The sequence below is a fragment of the Pristiophorus japonicus genome, chromosome 2 (assembly GCF_044704955.1).
Source record: "Pristiophorus japonicus isolate sPriJap1 chromosome 2, sPriJap1.hap1, whole genome shotgun sequence".
NCBI classification, from domain to species: domain Eukaryota; kingdom Metazoa; phylum Chordata; class Chondrichthyes; family Pristiophoridae; genus Pristiophorus; species Pristiophorus japonicus.
This window is the reverse complement of record NC_091978.1, coordinates 150496316-150517356: the sequence shown is the minus strand read 5'-3', so window position 1 is coordinate 150517356 and position 21041 is coordinate 150496316. Positions and strand designations below refer to the sequence as shown.

The window sequence follows — 21041 nt, the reverse complement described above, 5'->3', positions numbered from 1 at the left end:
CCCCTCTCTCCCTCCGCCCGCCCCCTCTCTCCCTCCGCCCGCCCCCTCTCTCCCTCCGCCCGCCCCCTCTCTCCCTCCGCCCGCCCCCTCTCTCCCTCCGCCCGCCCCCTCTCTCCCTCCGCCCGCCCCCTCTCTCCCTCCGCCCGCCCCCTCTCTCCCTCCGCCCGCCCCCTCTCTCCCTCCGCCCGCCCCCTCTCTCCCTCCGCCCGCCCCCTCTCTCCCTCCCTCTCCTCCCCCTCCCCCCCGCACTCTCCTCCCCCTCCCCCCCCGCACTCTCCTCCCCCTCCCCCCCCCGCACTCTCCTCCCCCTCCCCCCCCTCTCCTCCCCCTCCCCCCCCCTCTCCTCCCCCTCCCCCCCCCGCACTCTCCTCCCCCTCCCCCCCCCCCTCTCCTCCCCCTCCCCCCCCCTCTCCTCCCCCTCCCCCCCCCTCTCCTCCCCCTCCCCCCCCCCCCCTCTCCTCCCCCTCCCCCCCCACCCTCTCCTCCCCCTCCCCCCCCACCCTCTCCTCCCCCTCCCCCCCCACCCTCTCCTCCCCCTCCCCCCCCACCCTCTCCTCCCCCTCCCCCCCCACCCTCTCCTCCCCCTCCCCCCCCACCCTCTCCTCCCCCTCCCCCCCCACACTCTCCTCCCCCCCCCACACTCTCCTCCCCCCCCCACACTCTCCTCCCCCCCCCACACTCTCCTCCCCCCCCCACACTCTCCTCCCCCCCCCACACTCTCCTCCCCCCCCCCACACTCTCCTCCCCCCCCCACACTCTCCTCCCCCCCCCACACTCTCCTCCCCCCCCCACACTCTCCTCCCCCCCCCACACTCTCCTCCCCCCCCCACACTCTCCTCCCCCCCCCACACTCTCCTCCCCCCCCCACACTCTCCTCCCCCCCCCACACTCTCCTCCCCCCCCCCACACTCTCCTCCCCCCCCCCCCCACACTCTCCACCCCCCCCCCCCACACTCTCCACCCCCCCCCACACTCTCCACCCCCCCCCCCACACTCTCCACCCCCCCCCCCACACTCTCCACCCCCTCCCCCCCACCCTCTCCTCCCCCTCCCCCCCACCCTCTCCTCCCCCTCCCCCCCCACCCTCTCCTCCCCCTCCCCCCCACCCTCTCCTCCCCCCTTCCCCCATCCTCTCCTCCCCCCTTCCCCCACCCTCTCCGCCCGCCCCCTCTCTCCCTCCGCCCGCCCCCTCTCTCCCTCCGCCCGCCCCCTCTCTCCCTCCGCCCGCCCCCTCTCTCCCTCCGCCCGCCCCTTCTCTCCCTCCGCCCGCCCCTTCTCTCCCTCCGCCCGCCCCCTCTCTCCCTCCGCCCGCCCCCTCTCTCCCTCCGCCCGCCCCCTCTCTCCCTCCGCCCGCCCCCTCTCTCCCTCCGCCCGCCCCCTCTCTCCCTCCGCCCGCCCCCTCTCTCCCTCCGCCCGCCCCCTCTCTCCCTCCGCCCGCCCCCTCTCTCCCTCCGCCCGCCCCCTCTCTCCCTCCGCCCGCCCCCTCTCTCCCTCCGCCCGCCCCCTCTCTCCCTCCGCCCGCCCCCTCTCTCCCTCCGCCCGCCCCCTCTCTCCCTCCGCCCGCCCCCTCTCTCCCTCCGCCCGCCCCCTCTCTCCCTCCGCCCGCCCCCTCTCTCCCTCCGCCCGCCCCCTCTCTCCCTCCGCCCGCCCCCTCTCTCCCTCCGCCCGCCCCCTCTCTCCCTCCGCCCGCCCCCTCTCTCCCTCCGCCCGCCCCCTCTCTCCCTCCGCCCGCCCCCTCTCTCCCTCCGCCCGCCCCCTCTCTCCCTCCGCCCGCCCCCTCTCTCCCTCCGCCCGCCCCCTCTCTCCCTCCGCCCGCCCCCTCTCTCCCTCCGCCCGCCCCCTCTCTCCCTCCGCCCGCCCCCTCTCTCCCTCCGCCCGCCCCCTCTCTCCCTCCGCCCGCCCCCTCTCTCCCTCCGCCCGCCCCCTCTCTCCCTCCGCCCGCCCCCTCTCTCCCTCCGCCCGCCCCCTCTCTCCCTCCGCCCGCCCCCTCTCTCCCTCCGCCCGCCCCCTCTCTCCCTCCGCCCGCCCCCTCTCTCCCTCCGCCCGCCCCCTCTCTCCCTCCGCCCGCCCCCTCTCTCCCTCCGCCCGCCCCCTCTCTCCCTCCGCCCGCCCCCTCTCTCCCTCCGCCCGCCCCCTCTCTCCCTCCGCCCGCCCCCTCTCTACCTCCGCCCGCCCCCTCTCTACCTCCGCCCGCCCCCTCTCTCCCTCCGCCCGCCCCCTCTCTCCCTCCGCCCGCCCCCTCTCTCCCTCCGCCCGCCCCCTCTCTCCCTCCGCCCGCCCCCTCTCTCCCTCCGCCCGCCCCCTCTCTCCCTCCGCCCGCCCCCTCTCTCCCTCCGCCCGCCCCCTCTCTCCCTCCGCCCGCCCCCTCTCTCCCTCCGCCCGCCCTCTCTCTCCCTCCGCCCGCCCTCTCTCTCCCTCCGCCCGCCCTCTCTCTCCCTCCGCCCGCCCTCTCTCTCCCTCCGCCCGCCCTCTCTCTCCCTCCGCCCGCCCTCTCTCTCCCTCCGCCCGCCCTCTCTCTCCCTCCGCCCGCCCTCTCTCTCCCTCCGCCCGCCCTCTCTCTCCCTCCGCCCGCCCTCTCTCTCCCTCCGCCCGCCCTCTCTCTCCCTCCGCCCGCCCTCTCTCTCCCTCCGCCCGCCCTCTCTCTCCCTCCGCCCGCCCTCTCTCTCCCTCCGCCCTCTTTCTCTCTCCCCCGCCCTCTCTCTCTCCCCCCGCCCCTCTCTCTCCCCCCGCCCTCTCTCTCTCTCCCCCCGCCCTCTCTCTCTCTCCCCCGCCCTCTCTCTCTCTCCCCCCGCCCTCTCTCTCTCTCCCCCCGCCCTCTCTCTCTCTCCCCCCGCCCTCTCTCTCTCTCCCCCCGCCCTCTCTCTCTCTCCCTCCGCCCTCTCTCTCTCTCCCCCCGTCCTCTCTCTCGCTCCCCCCCACCTCTCTCGCTCTCCCCCCACCCCCGCCCTCTCTCGCTCTCCTCCCGTCCCGTCCCCCCTCGCCCTCTCTGATCTCTCCACCCCCACCTCCCTCTTTGTCACGCTCCAATCTCTTCAAAACCCTCCTCCCACGCCCCCCCCCCTTTTCGATCCAATTTCTCCCGGGCTTTGACCCACGCACCTGAAGAAGCCGTGGTCCACGCTTCACTGAGCCGCAACAGTGGTGTATCGCGCATGCGCGGCAGGATCTGATGGCACACATGCGCAGAAGTGGATCGGCCACGCATGTGCAAAAAGGGGCGGGGGCGACCGTGCGCATGCGCAGAAGGAAACAAAAATCTATGTGCAAGTAATCACTTCGAATTTTGAATGGGCCGCGCAGCCCTGCACCCAAAATAAATTAACGGGAACATTGGTGTTAACCTTGATAAGCTATTTTACCATTGCTTGATATGTGTCACACAAGTCCACACAGACGTACTTTCACGTATGCACTTTTCCAGTGGTGGATCGCTGGATTAGTATCAGAGTAGGAACCATGGACCACTTTCTCTGTGGCATGTGGACCCTGAGCCCAATAATTGTAGCGGCCCAATATTCATTCAATTGCACACTCGTGAGCAACCTGAGATCATCTTTTTTGGAGATTTGTATCTAACAGCAGATTTACTCACTGCTAATCATTGGTATGCGAGCATTTTGGTTCTTGATGTTTTTGTCACTGCAGACCTTTGATACTATCTTGATGAAATCCCCTCTTGTGATAACAAGAGCACAAGTGAGTTGTAAATGCTTGGCTGTAAGTTCTGGTCAATTATAATGTAGAGAATTGTAGACAAAAATATTTGGATCAGAAAGCCTATCAAAATATGGCCTTGAAGTAATGACATCACAATAGCATTGATGTCACCAAATGCTCAGTAAATAATATTGCATCATAGAAGGTTAGGTCACAAAATGACATCATAGAACAAATAGATTTGTGTAACCCAGTTACCAAGAATTTTGTATACTCCTTCATGGAGGAGGACTACAAAGATCAGGGGTCGAAATGTTGTCAAATTGTACAGATGTCAAGATTAATCTGTGTTGGGGTAGTTTATTTTATTTAAACCACAAAGTTATTTCAAAGCTGCACCTTAAAGTAAAGGAACGGGATCTGGCAAGCCAATCTTAGTGGAGTGCCAAACATGGAACGTATGTACAATACAAATCTGAAGAGAACTGGAAATTGAAATTAAATATCTCAGATTTATTGCGAAGCAATTAACTTTTTTTCTTTTGCAGGTGGTAGAAAGCGCTCCATCCCATTTCGTCGACAGCGAATGCAAATTGATCAGCCAATTCCTCCATCAGGGATTGCATCAGCACCACAAATTCATACTAAAGATCCTTATTTTTTGGATCTCTTGAATGTGGCCGATGATAGGTAGGTATTTATAATTCTTAACTGAACAGTGAAGCCACATCAATTGAATTGTTATCGAACTTAATAATAGAAACATAGAAAACAGGTGCAGGAGTAGGCCATTCGGCCCTTCGAGCCTGCTCCACCATTCGATAAGATCATGGCTGATCATTCCCTCAGTACCCCTTTCCTGCTTTCTCTCCATACCCCTTGATCCCCTTAGCCGTAAGGGCCACATCTAACTCCCTCTTGAATATATCCAATGAACTGGCATCAACAACTCTCTGCGGAAGGGAATTCCACAGGTTAACAACTCTCTGAGTGAAGAAGTTTCTCCTCATCTCAGTCCTAAATGGCCTACCCCTTATCCTAAGACTGTGTCCCCTGGTTCTGGACTTCCCCAACATCGGGAACAATCTACCCACATCGAACCTGTCCCGTCCCGTCAGAATCTTGTATGTTTCTGTGATATCCCCTCTCATTCTTCTAAAGTCCAATGTATGAAGGCCCAGTTGATCCAGTCTCTCCTCATATGTCAGTCCAGCCATCCCGGGAATCAGTCTGGTGAACCTTCGCTGCACTCCCTCAATAGCAAGAACATCCTTCCTCGGATTAGGAGACCAAAACTGAACACAATATTCCAGGTGAGGCCTCACCAAGGCCCTGTTCAACTGCAGTAAGACCTCCATGCTCCTCTACTCAAATCCCCTAGCTATGAAGGCCAACATACCATTTGCCTTCTTTACCGCCTGCTGTACCTGTATGGCAACTTTCAATGATTGATGAACCATGACACCCAGGTCTCGTTGCACCTCCCCTTTTCCTAATCTGCCACCATTCAGATAATAATCTGTCTTTGCGTTTTTGCCCCCAAAGTGGATAACCTCACATTTATCCACATTATACTGCATCTGCCATGCATTTGCCCACTCACCTAACCTGTCTAAGTCACCCTGCAGCCTCTTAGCGTCCCCCTCACAGCTCACATCGCCACCCAGTTTAGTGTCATCTGCAAACTTGGAGATATTGCACTCAATTCCTTCATCCAAATCAATAATGTATATTGTAAAGAGCTGGGTCCCAGCACTGAGCCCTGCGGCACTCCACTAGTCACTGCCTGCCATTCTGAAAAGGACCCGTTTATCCCGACTCTCTGCTTCCTGTCTGCCAACCAGTTCTCTATCCACGTCAGTATATTACCCCCAATACCATGTGTTTGATTTTGCACACCAATCTCTTGTGTGGGACCTTGTCAAAAGCCTTTTGAAAGTCCAAATAGACCACATCCGCTGGTTCTCCCTTGTCCACTCTATTAGTTACATCCACAAAAAATTCCAGAAGATTTGTCAAGCATGATTTCCCCTTCATAAATCCATGCTGACTTGGACCGATCCTGTCACTGCGTTCCAAATGTGCTGCTATTTCATCCTTAATAATTGATTCCAACATTTTCCCCACCACTGATGTCAGGCTAACCGGTCTATAATTTCCCACTTTCTCGCTCCCTCCCTTTTTAAAAAGTGGTGTTACATTAGCTACCCTCCAGTCCATAGGAACTGATCCCGAGTCGATAGACTGTTGGAAAATGATTACTAATGTATCCACTATTTCTATGGCCACTTCTTTAAGTACTCTGGGATGCAGACTATCTGGCCCCGGGGATTTATCGGCCTTCAATTTCCCGAGCACAATTTCCCGCCTAATAAGGATACCCTTCAGTTCCTCCTTCTCACTAGACCCTCGGTCCCCTAGTACTTCCGGAAGGTTATTTGTGTCTTCCTTCCTGATGACAGAACCAAAGTATTTGTTCAATTGGTCTGCCATTTCTTTGTTCCCCGTTATAAATTCACCTGAATCCGACTTCACTAATCTTTTTCTCTCCACATATCTATAGAAGCTTTTGCAGTCAGTTTTATGTTCCCGGCAAGCTTCTTTTTGTACTCTATTTCCCCCCTCTTTATTAAACTCTTTGTCCTCCTCTGCTGAATTCTACATTTCTCCCAGTCCTCAGGTCTGCTGCTTTTTCTGGCCAATTTATATGCCCCTTCCTTGGATTTAACACTATCCTTAATTTCCCTTGTTAGCCACAGTTGAGCCACCTTCCCTGTTTTATTTTTACACCAGACAGGGATGTACAATTGCTGGAGTTCATCCATGTGATCTATAAATGTTTGCCATTGCCTATCCACCGTCAACCCTTTAAGTTTCATTTACCAGTCTATTCTAGCCAATTGACGCCTCAAACCATCGAAGTTTCCTTAAGATCAGGACCCTAGTTTCTGAATTAACTGTCACTCTCCATCCTAATAAAGAATTCTACCATATTATGGTCACTCTTCCCCAAGGGGTCGCGCACAACAAGTTTGCTAATTAGTCCTTTCTCAATGCACATCACCCAGTCTAGAATGGCCAGCTCCCTGGTTGGTTCCTTGACATACTGGTCTAGAAAACTATCCCTAATAGACTCCAGGAAATCCTCCTCCACCGCATTGCTACCAGTTTGGTTTGCCCAAACAATATGTAGCTTAAAGTCACCCATGATAACTGCTGTACCTTTATTGCATGCATCCCTAATTTCTTGTTTAATGCTGTCCCCAACCTTACTACTACTGTTTGGTGGTCTGTACACAATTCCCACTAGCGTTTTCTGCCCTTTGGTATTCAGCAGCTCCACCCATACCGATTCCACATCATCCAAGCTAATGTCCTTTCTTACTATTGCATTAATTTCCTCCTTAACCAGCAATGCCACCCTGTCTCCTTTTCCTTTCTGTCTATCCTTCCTAAATGTTGAAAACCCCTGGATGTTGAGTTCCCAGCCTTGGTCACCCTGGAGCCATGTCTCCGTGATGCCAATTACATCTTACCCGTTAACTGCTATCTGCACAGTTAATTCGTCCACCTTATTCCGAATACTCCTCACATTGAGGCACAGAGCCTTCAGGCTTGTCTTTCTAACACACGTTGCCCCTTTAGAGTTTTGCTGCAATGTGCCCCTTTTTGCTTTTTGCCTTAGGTTTCTCTGCCCTCCACTTTTACTTTTCTTTTTTCTATCTTTTGCTTTTGCCCCCATTCTACTTCTCTCTATCTCCCTGCATAGGTTCCCATCCCCCTGCCATATTAGTTTAACTCCTCACCAACAGCACTAGCAAACACTCCCCCTAGGACATTGGTTCTGGTCCTGCCCAGGTGCAAACCGTCCGGTTTGTACTGGTCCCACTTCCCCCAGAACCGGTTCCAATGTCCAAGGAATTTGAATCCCTCCCTGCTGCACCACTCCTCAAGCCACGTATTCATCTGAGCTATTCTGTGATTCCTACTCTGACTAGCACGTGGCACTGGTAGCAATCCTGAGATTACTACTTTTGAGGTCCTACTTTTTAATTTAGCTCCTAACTCCCTAAATTCGTCTCGTAGGACTTCATCCCTTTTTTTACCGATATCGTTGGTACCTATATGCACCACGACAACTGGCTGTTCACCCTCCCTTTTCAGAATGCCCTGTACCCGCTCCGAGACATCCTTGACCCTTGCACCAGTGAGGCAACATACCATCCTGAAGTCTCGGTTGCGGCCGCAGAAATGTCTATCCATTTCCCTTACAATTGAATTCCCTATCACTCTCGCTCTCCCATTCTTTTTCCTGCCCTCCTGTGCAGCAGAGCCATCCACGGTGCCATGAACTTGGCTGCTGCTGCCCTCCCCTGATGAGTCATCCCCCTCAACAGTACCCAAAGCGGTGTATCTGTTTTGCAGGGGGATGACGGCAGGGGACCCCTGCACTACCTTCCTTGCACTTCTCTTCCTGTTAGTCATCCATTCCTTATCTGACTGTGTACCCTTTACCTGTGGTAAGACCAACTCACTAAATGTGCTATTCACGTCATTCTCAGCATCGTGCGTGCTCCACCCGCAGCTCCAGCGCCGCAATGCAGTCCGTCAGGAGCTGCAGCTGGACACACTTCCCGCACACGTAGTCGTCAGGGACACTGGAAGCGTCCCTGACTTCCCACATAGTACAGGAGGAGCATAACACTTGTCCTAGCTCTCCTGCCATGACTTAACCCCTAGATAAACTTAATTTGGCAACAACAATGCTAAAAGATTACTTACTGATAAAGAAAAGAAAAAGAAAAACCACTTACCAATCACTTGGCTGTGACGTCATCTTTCGATTTCTTTCTACTTTTTTGCCTTCTCAACCTGCTGCAGCTGCACAAGCTCTCCGACTCACCACATTGGGCCTTTTCTCGGCCTCCGACGTCCCCGGACTCCCTGCTGCAGCTGCACAAGCTGGCCTCTCCGACTCACCACATTGGGCCTTTTCTAGGCCTCCGACGTCCCCGGACTCCCTGCTGCAGCTGCACAAGCTGGCCTCTCCGACTCACCACATTGGGCCTTTTCTAGGCCTCAGACGTTCCCGGACTCCCTGCTGCTCGCACTCCTGCCTCTCCGACTCACCACGTTGGGCCTTTTGTAGGCCTCAGACATCCCCGGACTCCCTGCTGCTCGCACTCCGGCCTCTCCGACTCACCACATTGGTCCTTTTGTAGGCCTCCGACGTCTCCGGACTCCCTGCTGCTTGCACTCCCACCTCTCCGACTCACCACGTTGGGCTTTTTTTCGGCCTCCGACATCCCCAGACTCACTGCTGCTCGCACTCCAGTAAAATTGTTTATTATTAAGGCAGTGAAATAGGACATTTAATTTTGACATTAGATTACAGATTTAAAATGGGGCCTATGATTGTCCAATATAATTGTTTTGGATCAAAACCTAGATAAGAAGGATAGAGTAGATAGTGTCCCAGGTCAGAGTGCAAAATAAAGGGCTCTGAGCTTACATGGATTCAGTTCAACAAAGCAGTCCAGCAGTATGGAATCTCCAGGAGTGACTTGCTAGCTTTATTTGTTTTTATCATAGAATCATAGAAAGTTACAGCACGGAAGGAGGCCATTTCGGCCCATCGTGTCCGCGCCGGCCAACCAAGAGGCTATCCAGCCTAATCCCACTTTCCTGCTCTTGGTCCGTAGCCCTGTAGGTTACGGCACTTTAAGTGCACATCCAAGTATTTTTAAAATGTGGTGAGGCTTTCTGCCTCTACCAGCCTTTCAGGCAGTGAATTCCAGATCCCCACCACCCTCTGGATGAAGAAATGTCCCCTCATATCTCCTCTAAACCTCCCACCAATTACTTTAAATCTATGCCCCCTGGTTGTTGACCCCTCCGCCAAGGGAAACAGGCCCTTCCTATCCACTCTATCTAGGCTTCTCATAATTTTATACACCACAATCAGGTCTCCCATCAGCCTCCTCTGTTCCAAAGAAAACAGAACCAGCATCTCCAATCTTTCCTCATAGCCAAAATTCTCCAGTCCAGGCAACATAAATCTCCTCTGCACCCTCTCCAGTGCAATCACATCTTTCCTGTAATGCGGTGACCAAAACTGCACACAGAACACCAGCTGCGGCCTAACCAGTGCTTTATACAATTCAAGCATAACCTTCTTGCCTCCATGAGTGCGTCTTGTATTCCATGCCTCGACTAATAAAGCCAAGTATTCCATATGCCGCCTTAACCACCTTATCTACCTGGTCTGCTACCTTCAGGATCTGTGGATCTGCACTCCATGTTCCTCTGCACTTTTCAGTGTCGTACTATTTAATGTGCATTCCCTTGCCTTGTTCGACCTCCCCAAATGCATTATCTCACACTTATCTGGATTGAATTCCATTTACCACTGTTCTGCCCACCGGATCAGTACATTGATACCTTCCTGCAGTCCGCAGCTTTCTTCTTCATTATCAACCACACAGCCTATTTTTGTGTAATCTGCAAACTTCTTAATCATACCCCCAACGTTCAAGTCCAAGTCATTGATATATACCACAAAAAGCAAGGGACCCAGCACTGAGCCCTGCGGAACCCCACTGGATACAGCCTTCCGGTCACAAAAACAACAAATCAACCATTCATTACCTTTTGCTTCCTGCCTCTGAGCCAATTTTGGATCCAACTTGCCACTTTATCCTGGATCCCATGGGCTTTTACTTTCGTGACCAGTTTGTCATGTGGCACCTTATCAAAAGCTTTGCTAAAAATCCACATACACTACATTATACGTACTGCCGTCATCGACCCTCCTGGTTATCTCCTCTCAAATTTCAATCAAGTTAGTCAGACACGACCTACCCTCAAGTCACTTTAATTTTATCTTTTTCACATGCGACTCAAGTTATTTTCTTTTTTCTGTTGTATGTGGTGCTTTATTTACTTTCTTAAAATGGAAACAATCTCATACTAGAATGCAAATAAATAATATTTTATAATACATATAAATATATAGCTCTAATGCTAATAAAGGGCTGACAAGACAGCCACTTGCTAACATTTTTAAATGATTAGATTAAGCTTGATTTCAGTTATTTGTGGTGTGATCATACGGCAAATAATGTGATCCAAACTCACTGGTGCAGGAATTGACCAGTAAAGCATAGGAATAGGAGTAGGCTATTCAGCCCCTCGAGCTTGTTCTATTCAATTAGATCATGGATGATCTGTACCTCAACTCCATTTGCCTGCTTTTGATCGATAATGCTTTGTACCCTTACCTAATAAAAATCTAATCTCAAGTCTTAAGAATTTCAATAGACCCAGCACTTACAGCCTTTTGATAGAGAATTTCACATTTCAACTACCCTTTGAGTGGAAATTCCATTCCAAAGTGACCTAACACTAATTTTAAGATTGTGCCCTCTTGTTCTGGAAACCCTATTTTCATTCATTGTTTTTTTTTACTAAATCTGTTCTTCCTCCAGTATATTCTTGTTATCTCAGAGATGCAGATAATCCTTATTTTAAGTTTACTTTTGACTTTTGTGATGTTTTTTCCTAGAATACTGGACCTGCAGAAAACTGTTGAAAATCTGAAGGATGAACTGGATAAATCAGATCGTGGGATGAGAAAATTCCGGAGGCAGGTGAGATGGTCGCATCTGAACACAAACTTTTGATATTTGTTATTTTCTCTTTTTAATAAAATACGAATGGGTCAATTGAAATGAAAAATGGCAAATATATATCTTGATTTTCGATCAAACTGATTACTGGCATATTCCTGCTTCTGCATTCTAAGAAATGTGTTCAGTACCTCATTTACAAAGGACTTTATGCTTGTATTGTACATGAAATGCATTTTTGGCTTGAACTTGAGTTAAAAAGGCAAATATATTAAATTGTCCTCCAAGTTGGAGGTGAAGAAACATATCCCACAAGCAAGATCCAGCCCACAAGCCCCATTTTCCAGCCATTAAAACTCAGCCAGGTTGTTTCCTGTATGGACAATTGTGCGTGTACGTTTTTGAACTTCCTCAGCCTGATATTGGAAAAGACTGCTCCAACATTAGTGAAATTTACTCGGGAGCAACTTTTTACCACCAACAGAGAGTAGCCTTTACTGATCACCCAGGATGGGGAAGTTGAAAAGGCTTCTTCATCCCTTCAGAACAGGCAGTTGCAGAGGACACTGGGTGATCACCAGCAGTGAATAGAGCAGGCAGTGCTGGAACAGATCAGGCTAGGCAACAGGGTTGCAGGTGGCGATGGAGAAATCCTGACCACGACAGGAAACAGAGAGTGGGTAGTACAAAGGTAAGTAAGGAGCTGGCAGCCAGGCAATTTTTGCATGAGGTTCTAAATCATTTAGTGTTGGGATTTAAATTTATTTGTATGGGGGTTTGAAGTTTGTAATGTATAGGTGTTTGATTTCTTTATAGTGTAAGGATGTCTGATTTTTAAATAAATATATAGCCATTTGATTTTTTCAACGTATGGTCGTTTGATTATTTTTATTATAAATGTCAGTGGGGAATAGTAAGCTGTGTTGTGAATACTTTAAAATCCTTCAATTTTTGGGAGTATTTTGTTTTAAATGTTTATAAATCACTCCAATAAATACGGATTCTTCGATAAATGTAGAAATGCTTTATTGGTAAACAAAGGATTGTGTTGCACATGGTGTTGAATTATGATTCAGCCTGTCCTAATGTGTTTTAATCACGTGATTCTCTTGCTGGTTGTAGCAAATGGTTGCTATGCCCTGCTCCAAATGGTTCAACACCCTGCTCTCAGTCTTTTCTCTCAGTAACCTCTTATTGCCATATTTAAGGCTGATTGAATGCAGCCTGGAAGCTGTTTGGGGGTTCCCTGCCCCCAAAGCCATTGTCCTCGGTCCCGGCACAATTTCTGTTTCCCAGCCACCGATTCGGTCCCTCTCCCGGCAGCTGTCTGAGGCTGAACCATACTGTTCGCAAGCTTGATGTCATATTTGACCCCGAGATGACCTACCGACCACATATCCGCTCATCACCAAGACGTCCTACTTCCATCTCCGTAACATTGCCCGACTCAGCTCATTTGTTAAAACCTCATCCATGCCTTTTTTACCTCTAGACTCAACTATTACAATGCCCTCCTGGCCGGCCTTCATACTTCCACGCTTCATAAACTTGAGCTCAACCACAAACTCTGCTGCCCAAACCCTAAATCGCACCTGTTCATCCATTACCCCTGTGCTCGTTGACCTACAGTGACTCCTGGTCCGGGAATGTCTCAATTTTAATAATCCATCCTTGTTTTCAAATCCCTTGATGGCCTCACCCCTCCCTATCTCTGTAATCTCCTGCAGCCCTCTGAAATCTCTGCAATGCTGGCCTCTTGCGCATCTCCGATTTTAATTGTTCCACTATTGATGGCTGCGCCTTGAGCTGCCTAGCCTCTAAGCTCTGGAATTCTCTCCCTAAGCTTCTCCATTCTCTACCTATGATCAAAATAATAAATAGTTGTCACAACCATGAGTTGGCATGTGAATTGGAAATATTTTAATTAGTATATCGCTTGCCAACAAAGTTGAAGTCCATGAAATAAAAGGGACTATGGCAGCATGCATAGGAAATTGGCTAAGTGACAGGGAATAGAGTAGTGGTGAACGGTTGTTTGTCGGACTGGAGGAAGGTACACTGGTGTTCCCCAGGGGTCGGTACTAGGACCACTGTTTTTCTTGATATATTAATGACTTGGACTTGAGTGTACAGGGCACAATTTCAAGATTTGCAGATGATTCAAAACTTGGAAGTCTAGTGAACAGTGAGGAGGATAGTGATAGACTTCAAGAGTACATAGCCAGGTTGGTGGAATGAGTGGACATGTGGCAGATGAAATTTAATGCAGAAAAGTACGAAGTGATACATTTCGGTAGGAAGAACAAGGAGATGCAATATAAACTAAAGGGTACAATTCTAAAGGGGGTGCATGAATAAAGAGACCTGGAGATATATGTGCACAAATCATTGAAGATGGCAAGGCAGGTTGAGAAAGCGGTTAAAAAAGCATATGGGATCCTGGGCTTCATAAATAGAGGCATACAGTACAAAATCAAGGAAGTTATGAAACTTTATAAAAAAACACTGGTTTGGTAACAACTGGGAGTATTGTTTCCAATTCTGGGCATCGCACTTTAGGAAGGATGTGAAGGCCTTAGAGGGGGTGCAGAAAAGATTTACAAGAATGGTTCCAGGGTTGAGAGACTTCAGTTGCATGGATAGACTGGAGAAGCTGGGATGGTTCTCCTTAGAGAAGAGAAGGTTGAAAGGAGATTTGATGGCTGTTCAAAATCATGGGACCAGACAGAGTAGATAGAAAGAAACTGGTCCTATTGGCAGAAGGGTTGAGAACCAGAGGACACAGATTTAAGGTGATTGGCAGAAGAACCAAAGGCGACACGAGGAAAAACCTTTTACGCAGCAAGTGGTTAGGATTTGAAATGCACTGCCTGAAAGGGTGGTGGAGGCAGTTCAATCGTGGCTTTCAAAAGGGAATTGGTAAGTAGCTGAAGGAAAAATAATTGCAGGGCTACAGGGAAAGGGCGGGGGAGTGGGACTAGCTGAAGTATTAAACATAGAAACATAGAAAATAGGTGCAGAAGTAGGCCATTCGGCCCTTCGAGCCTGCACCACCATTCAATAAGATATGGCTGTTCATTCCCTCAGCACCTCTTTCCTGCTTTCTCTCCATACCCCCTGATCCTCTCAGCCATAAGGGCCATATCTAACTCCCTCTTGAATATATCCAATGAACTGGCATCAACAACTCTCTGCGGCAGGGAATTCCACAGGTTAACAACTGTCTGAGTGAAGACGTTTCTCCTCATCTCAGTCCTAAATGGCCTACCCCTTATCCTAAGACTGTGTCCCCGGTTCTGGACTTCACCAACATCGGGAACATTCTACCCGCATCTAACCTGTCCCGTCCCGTCAGAATCTTATATGTTTCTGTGATATCCCCTCTCATCCTTCTAAACACCAATGTATAGAGGCCCAGTTGATCCAGTCTCTCCTCATATGTCAGTCCAGCCATCCCGGGAATCAGTCTGGTGAACCTTCGCTGCACTCCCTCAATAGCAAGAACGTCCTTCCTCAGATTAGGAGACCAAAACTAACACAATATTCCAGGTGAGGCCTCACCAAGGCCCTGTACAACTGCAGTAAGACCTCCCTGCTCCTATACTCAAATCCCCTAGCCAACATACTATTTGCCGCCTTCACCACCTGCTGTACCTGTATGCCAACTTTCAATGACTGATGAACCATGACACCCAGATCTCGTTGCACCTCCCCTTTTCCTAATTTGCCAATATTCAGATAATCTGTCTTCGTGTTTTTGCCCCCAAAGTAAATAACCCTACATTTATCCACATTATATTGCATCTGCCATGCATTTGCCCACTCACCTAACCTGTCCAAGTCACCTTGCAGCCTCTTAGCGTCCCCCTCACAGCTCACACCGCCACCCAGTTTAGTGTAATCTGCAAACTTGGAGATATTACACTCAATTCCTTCATCCAAGACACTGATGTATATTGTAAATATTCTTGCAGAGAGCCTCCTGTGCTGTAACCATTCTATGATCATATGTAACACTTCCACTAAGACTTTATTAAAATAAAAATGCATATAATTTGAATTTAAGCTTTACAAAAGCACCCTATCATCATAAGTCTCTTGGATCACTGTTGAAAACTAATGAACTGTGACAACTGACGTTTCAAATTTTATTTTGCATTTTGTTGTGCAATATTCATTATTTTTTATTAAACTTGTTATAATGTACAATGTTCTGTGAAGGACTGTTAAAATGAGGATGGAGTGTATCTTTATTAAGTGCCTTTATATTCGGGTTATTTGCATTCAGAGACTATGCATTCACCTCAACTGTGGTGCATTAAATTTGCATAATTTTAAGCACCAATTGTATAAAGCTTTCCAGAGAAACATGGCATGGACTCTCCTTCAGTACAATATCCACTTCCAATTGCTTTGATACATAAAACATTTACTTTCACCCTAATCACCTTTGTTATTATATGCTTAATGACCATTCTTTTATAGGTTGAAGCAAGAGACGAGGAAATAGAGCGCCTGAACCGAACGCTTGAAGGTGGTCGTCCTCACGATGTTATTTCTCTTGAAGCTAAAAGCAAAAGTAATGAGCGCCTTATAGCACACTTAAACCTACAGGTGCGAGTTAAAATCCTTAGTTTGCAATATTTAAGGACTAAGTAATCATATACTATGATTTAATTGAAATCCTTTCTGAGGTAAATTTCCTTGAGGATTATTAAGCTGACAGATATTTGGATAAACTAGGTTTCGTGCGGGCCACTGATCTCCACGGTTTCTTGTTCTGCTTGGGTTGAGGGTGTTGATGTTAGTGACTGCTCCCCTGGATTTCATCCTCTCCCTTGCAATGTCCTGCAGGAAGAGGGTGAAAAGTTAGTGAGAGGTTATTGAAAAAGCAAGTAAAGACGTGTAGGATTTGTGCAAGTATTGAGAGTTCGAGAAGTAGATGAAATGAAGATGGCGAGGTGATGAATGTAAAGCCAAGTAATGTGAACTGAGGGAGAGAGTAATGGTTATGCAAGTGCAAGGATTGGAGGAAAAAATGGTGTTAGTGTGTGGTGTGAAGAGAACAAAGGAGGAATGCAAAATAAAATTTGGAATGAGAAATACAAGATTTGCAGTGTGTCCTTGTGATTGTACACTGAAGGATGTGATTGAGGGGAGGGAATTGTTAAGAGTGGGATGGGTGACAGGAGTGTTGTTAGGTGCTGTTGAGAGAGGTGAAGACTCACCCTTGCTATTGTGAGATCATTGAACCTCTTTCAACATTGAACCCAGGTCCTGGGGGTGATGCTGTTGTTTCACTTCTGGTGCAGTCAGTCAGCTCTATCTAGTGACCCTGGGGATGCTCCTGCAGCTGATGGGGAAGTCCTTGCACTGATTTCCTCCATGGAGACATCAGACAAGGGAGGGGCGCAACCCTTCGACTCATCTCGTGCCAAAAAGTTCAGCCACAGTTGGTTAAGCAAAATCAGAGTGGCGATTACAACCTTTCTTTAAGAGGTGCATCCCTGCTTTAAATTGTTCCCTGGAGGCGCGCCGGAAATTCCAATGCATCGTGTGGGTAGGCTGCCTGATTCCCGATGCAATCGGTAGAGATGTCTGTCAGTGAAATAGAAAAATGCCCAGGCCTAATGCTAATGACGTATTGGGGGACTCCACACCTGATTCTCACCTAGAGTTAAAATCAGTGCTTAAATGCCTTCAATTGTGACTTATAAAATTGCACACAATTTAAAATATTTATTAAATTATAATTATTAATTCGGAGTGTGCCTCACATAGAAGCATAATCAAATGTAAAACTTAAGATGTAGGTTTGTCCTCTCTGAATAGTTGAAAGGCCATCTGGAGTGGAGGATATGAGGGGATTATTTGTTTTAGATTTAAGGACCAAATTTGTACAGGATTTTTTAAGTGGTTGGGATAGAGATTAATTGGTGTCCAAATGTTTTGATGGTTTTATCATAAGACAAAATGTGTAAAGCAAGCAGTAGCTCATACAGTAGAAGATCGTTGTAAATCAATCAATAGCTTTACAACTTTGGAGTTAGTAGAATTTGCAATATAGTGATTTTGTTCATTGACCTTTTGTCAATTCATACTTATGTTGTACTATCCTATGATATAGGTGCCATACTCAGGATTATTTTCCCTCTCAAATGATAATTACAGGTTGAATATCTTCAGCGAACTAACTGTGATCTGGAGAAGCAGATGAAGGAGCTTCTGGAGAAAAAAAGTGATGCAGCAAATGAGGTTGTAAACCTGAGCACCAAAAATGAGCACTTATGTAATGAACTGAATGAGATCGACCATTTGGCACAGCAGTTAGAGAGGGACAAAGAAATTGCACTCGAAATTGCTGATAAGGAAATTCAAGAAGCAAAGGTACTAAAATATATTGGATTATTGCCTAGAAGCTCAAAAATTCATGCTCTTAACATTTTGGCATGTTCATTAATACACCAAAGTTTCATAGAATTTTTGAATACCAAGGCACTCAAATGCATTTTTGTTTTTACATAAGATGGTGAGTCATTTTGTTACATATTTAAAACAGGTGTAGTTGTGGACTGCGAAGGCATTATTCTGGTTTCAAGGCAATTTTTGGTACATTACAAAACAAAGGCTGCCTTCAATGGATACATTTTATTTAGTTATTCTGAAATGAATTTTTATTTTGTTTAAACCCTTATTTTGGGCATTAGAAATTTCATTTAGAGGAAAAAAAGGTGGATGAATTTTTTTTCAGAAAGCATTTTGAGCAGCCAAATTGTGCACTCTAAAATACTCACTATAAAATAGCAGCTATTGTGTGTCACACTATTATAATGTCACTCACAGGAGTGACATTTACTGCAAGTACTTGTAATGAGTTTTCAATGAAATGCAAGCCCACATACTGTACAGGAACTGTATTTAGTGGATAATAGATGGAGGTCCATTTCAGTAAAGTTTTAAAGTAAGCTAAAAGGAAAAATCATGGGGAAGAAAATCAAGATGATGGCTGAACTGGCACAAGCAACTCTGATAGCTGCTGCAGAGTCACCTGCAATAGTGCCATCAACATTATAAATTTAATGGGCAAAATACATGTTAAATGACACAGGAACTTACAATGGGAAGAAGTTGACACAAAAGCATAACAAAATGTAACGACGGAAAGTAAAACACTCCAGGCAGGAATTGTGCATACAAGTAAGATTTTTAATATAGAAAGGTGATAGAATTTTAAAATCCATTTATTTTGATGATCACAAGTATGAAGATGTGAAATACCTGTTCTAATCTGGTTGAAACTTCAATGCAGTTGAGAGCTCAGTTATGGTGAAGGGACATGCTGAGGAGGGGCGGGTACCAGAGCTCCATGTTGAGACCCCGTTTCTAAATTTACATTAAGCATTTAGATTCAGAAATTGATTAAATTGGTAACAAGAGCAGACATTGACGACGAGATTCAACACGGCCTCCAGTGCGCCAATGCAGCCTTCGGCCGCCTGAGGAAAAGTGTTTGAAGACCAGGCCCTTAAAACTGCCACCAAGCTCATGGTCTACAGGGCTGTAGTAATACCCGCCCTCCTGTATGGTTCAGAGACATGAACTATGTACAGTAGACATCTTAAGTCGCTGGAGAAATACCACCAACGATGTCTCCACAAGATCCTACAAATCCCCTGGGAGGACAGACGCACCAACAACAGCGTCATCGACCAGGCCAACGTCCCCAGCATTGAAGCACTGACCACACTTGATCAGCTCCGCTGGGCAGGCCACATCGTTCGCATGCCGGACATGAGACTCACAAAGCAAGCGCTCCACTCGGAACTCCTTCACGGCAAACGAGCCAAAGATGGGCAGAGGAAATGTTACAGGGACACTCTCAAAGCCTCCCTGAAAAAGTGCAACATCACCACTGGGAGTCCCTGGTCAAAGACCGCCCTAAGTGGAGGAAGTGCTTCCGGGAGGGTACTGAGCACCTCGAGTCTCATCGCCGAGAGCATGCAGAAATCAAGCGCAGACTGCGGAAAGAGCATGCGGCAAACCTGTTCCACCCACTCCTTCCCTCAATGACTATCTGTCCCACCTGTTACAGGGACTGTGGTTCTCGTATTGGACTGTGGTTCTCGTATTGAACTGTTCAGCCACCTAAGGACTCATTTTAAGAGTGGAAGCAAGTCTTCCTCAATTCCGAGGGATTGCCTATGATGATGATGATGATGATTTATAATATTTTTATAATATGATGACCAGAATTGTACGCACTACTCTGTGTGGTCTAACCAAGGTTCGATACAAGTTTAGCATAACTTCATTACTTTTCAATTCTATCCTTCTAGAAATAAACCCTGGTGCTTGGTTTGCTTTCTTTATGGCCTTGTTAACCCATGCATCTACTCCGCGATCCCTTTGCTCTTCTACCCCACCCAGACTCTCACCTTCCAAGTAACATGGGGCTCAAGTTTCAGACCTCCGCTAGAATGGCAGACATCGAAGAGGCCTGCCTAATTTGTAAAACAAAAATTGCGCCGAATACTGACCTCACGATTCTCCAATATCTGTAGGCCCATTTCCAGCTCGGCGCGGCGCAGCAGGAGCTGCTGGGAGCGGAGCTACAGCCCTGCGCCAAAAACAGTGCCAGCAGCTGTGTGCTTGCGCTGTAAGTCCTGGCACTCCCAGCACGTCCCTTCTACGGGTGACTACCCTATTTCAGACTGAAGGGACGTCGCCCCTAACCTGGGCCAAGTGGCCTGAGACATCTTACCTCGTCGGCGGCGGGGCCCGCTCACCCGACCTCTCGCTGGGGACGGGCCCCGCCCAAAGTCCCCCTGGGAGCCGGCGGCGGCGGGTCTCGTTCAGCCCACCCTCTCACTCTTCCCCCCCTCCCCCGTTCAGCCCCTCTCCCTCCACTCCCCCATCCCTTTCCCCCCTCACCTTCCCCCCTCCCCTTCTTCCCCCTCCCCTTTCCTTCTCCCCTCCCCTTTCCCTCCCTCCCCTTCTCCCCTCCCTTTCCTCCCTCCCTTCCCCCCTCCTCTTTCCCCCCTCCCTTTCCCCCCTCCTCTTTCCCCACTCCTTCCCCACCCCTTCCTCCCTCCCCTTTCCCCCTCCCCTTTCCCCTCCCCTTCCCCCTCCCCTTTCCCCCTCCCCTTTCCCCCTCCCCTTCTCCCCCCTCCCCTCCCCTTCTCACCCCTCCCCTTCTCCCCCCTCCCCTTCTCCCCCTCCCCTTCTCCCCCCTCCCCTTCTCCTCCCTCCCCTTCTCCCCCCCCTCCCCTTCTCCCCCCCTCCCCTTCTCCCCTCCCCTTCTCCCCCTCCCCTTCTCCACCTCCCTTCTCCCTCCTCCCTTCTCCCTCCTCCCCTTCTCCCTCCTCCCTTCTCCCTTCTCCCCCTCCCTTCCTCCCCCTCCCCTTCTCCCCCTCCCCTTCTCCCCCTCCCCTTCTCCCTTCCTCCCCCTCCCCTTCTCCCCCCTCCCCTTCTCCCCCCTCCCCTTCTCCCCTCCCCCTTCTCCCCCCTCCCCTTTCCCTCCCTCCCCTTCTCCCCCCTCCCCTTTCCCTCCCTCCCTCTCTTCCCCTCCCTCTTCCCCCCTCCCTCTTCCCCCCCTCTCTCTTTCCCCCCTCTCTCTCTCCCCCCCTCTCTCTCTCCCCCTCCCTCTCTCCCCCCTCCCTCTCTCCCCCCCTCCCTCTCTCACCCCCCTCCCTCTCTCACCCCCTCCCTCTCTCCCCCCTCCCTCTCTCCCCCTCTCCCTCCTCCCCCTCTCCCTCC

The 21041-nt window shown here is 49.7% G+C and overlaps 1 protein-coding gene across 1 annotated transcript in view; it reads left to right on the top strand.

Moving 5' to 3' along the window:
* cep135 (centrosomal protein 135) overlaps positions 1 to 21041 on the top strand; it is a 233192-nt gene that overhangs the window by 40426 nt on the left and 171725 nt on the right. The window contains exons 5-8 of the mRNA XM_070869899.1: positions 4206 to 4347; positions 11222 to 11306; positions 15771 to 15899; positions 17457 to 17672. Coding sequence (XP_070726000.1) covers positions 4206 to 4347; positions 11222 to 11306; positions 15771 to 15899; positions 17457 to 17672 — 572 coding nt within the window. The remainder of the gene's footprint in view (positions 1 to 4205; positions 4348 to 11221; positions 11307 to 15770; positions 15900 to 17456; positions 17673 to 21041) is intronic.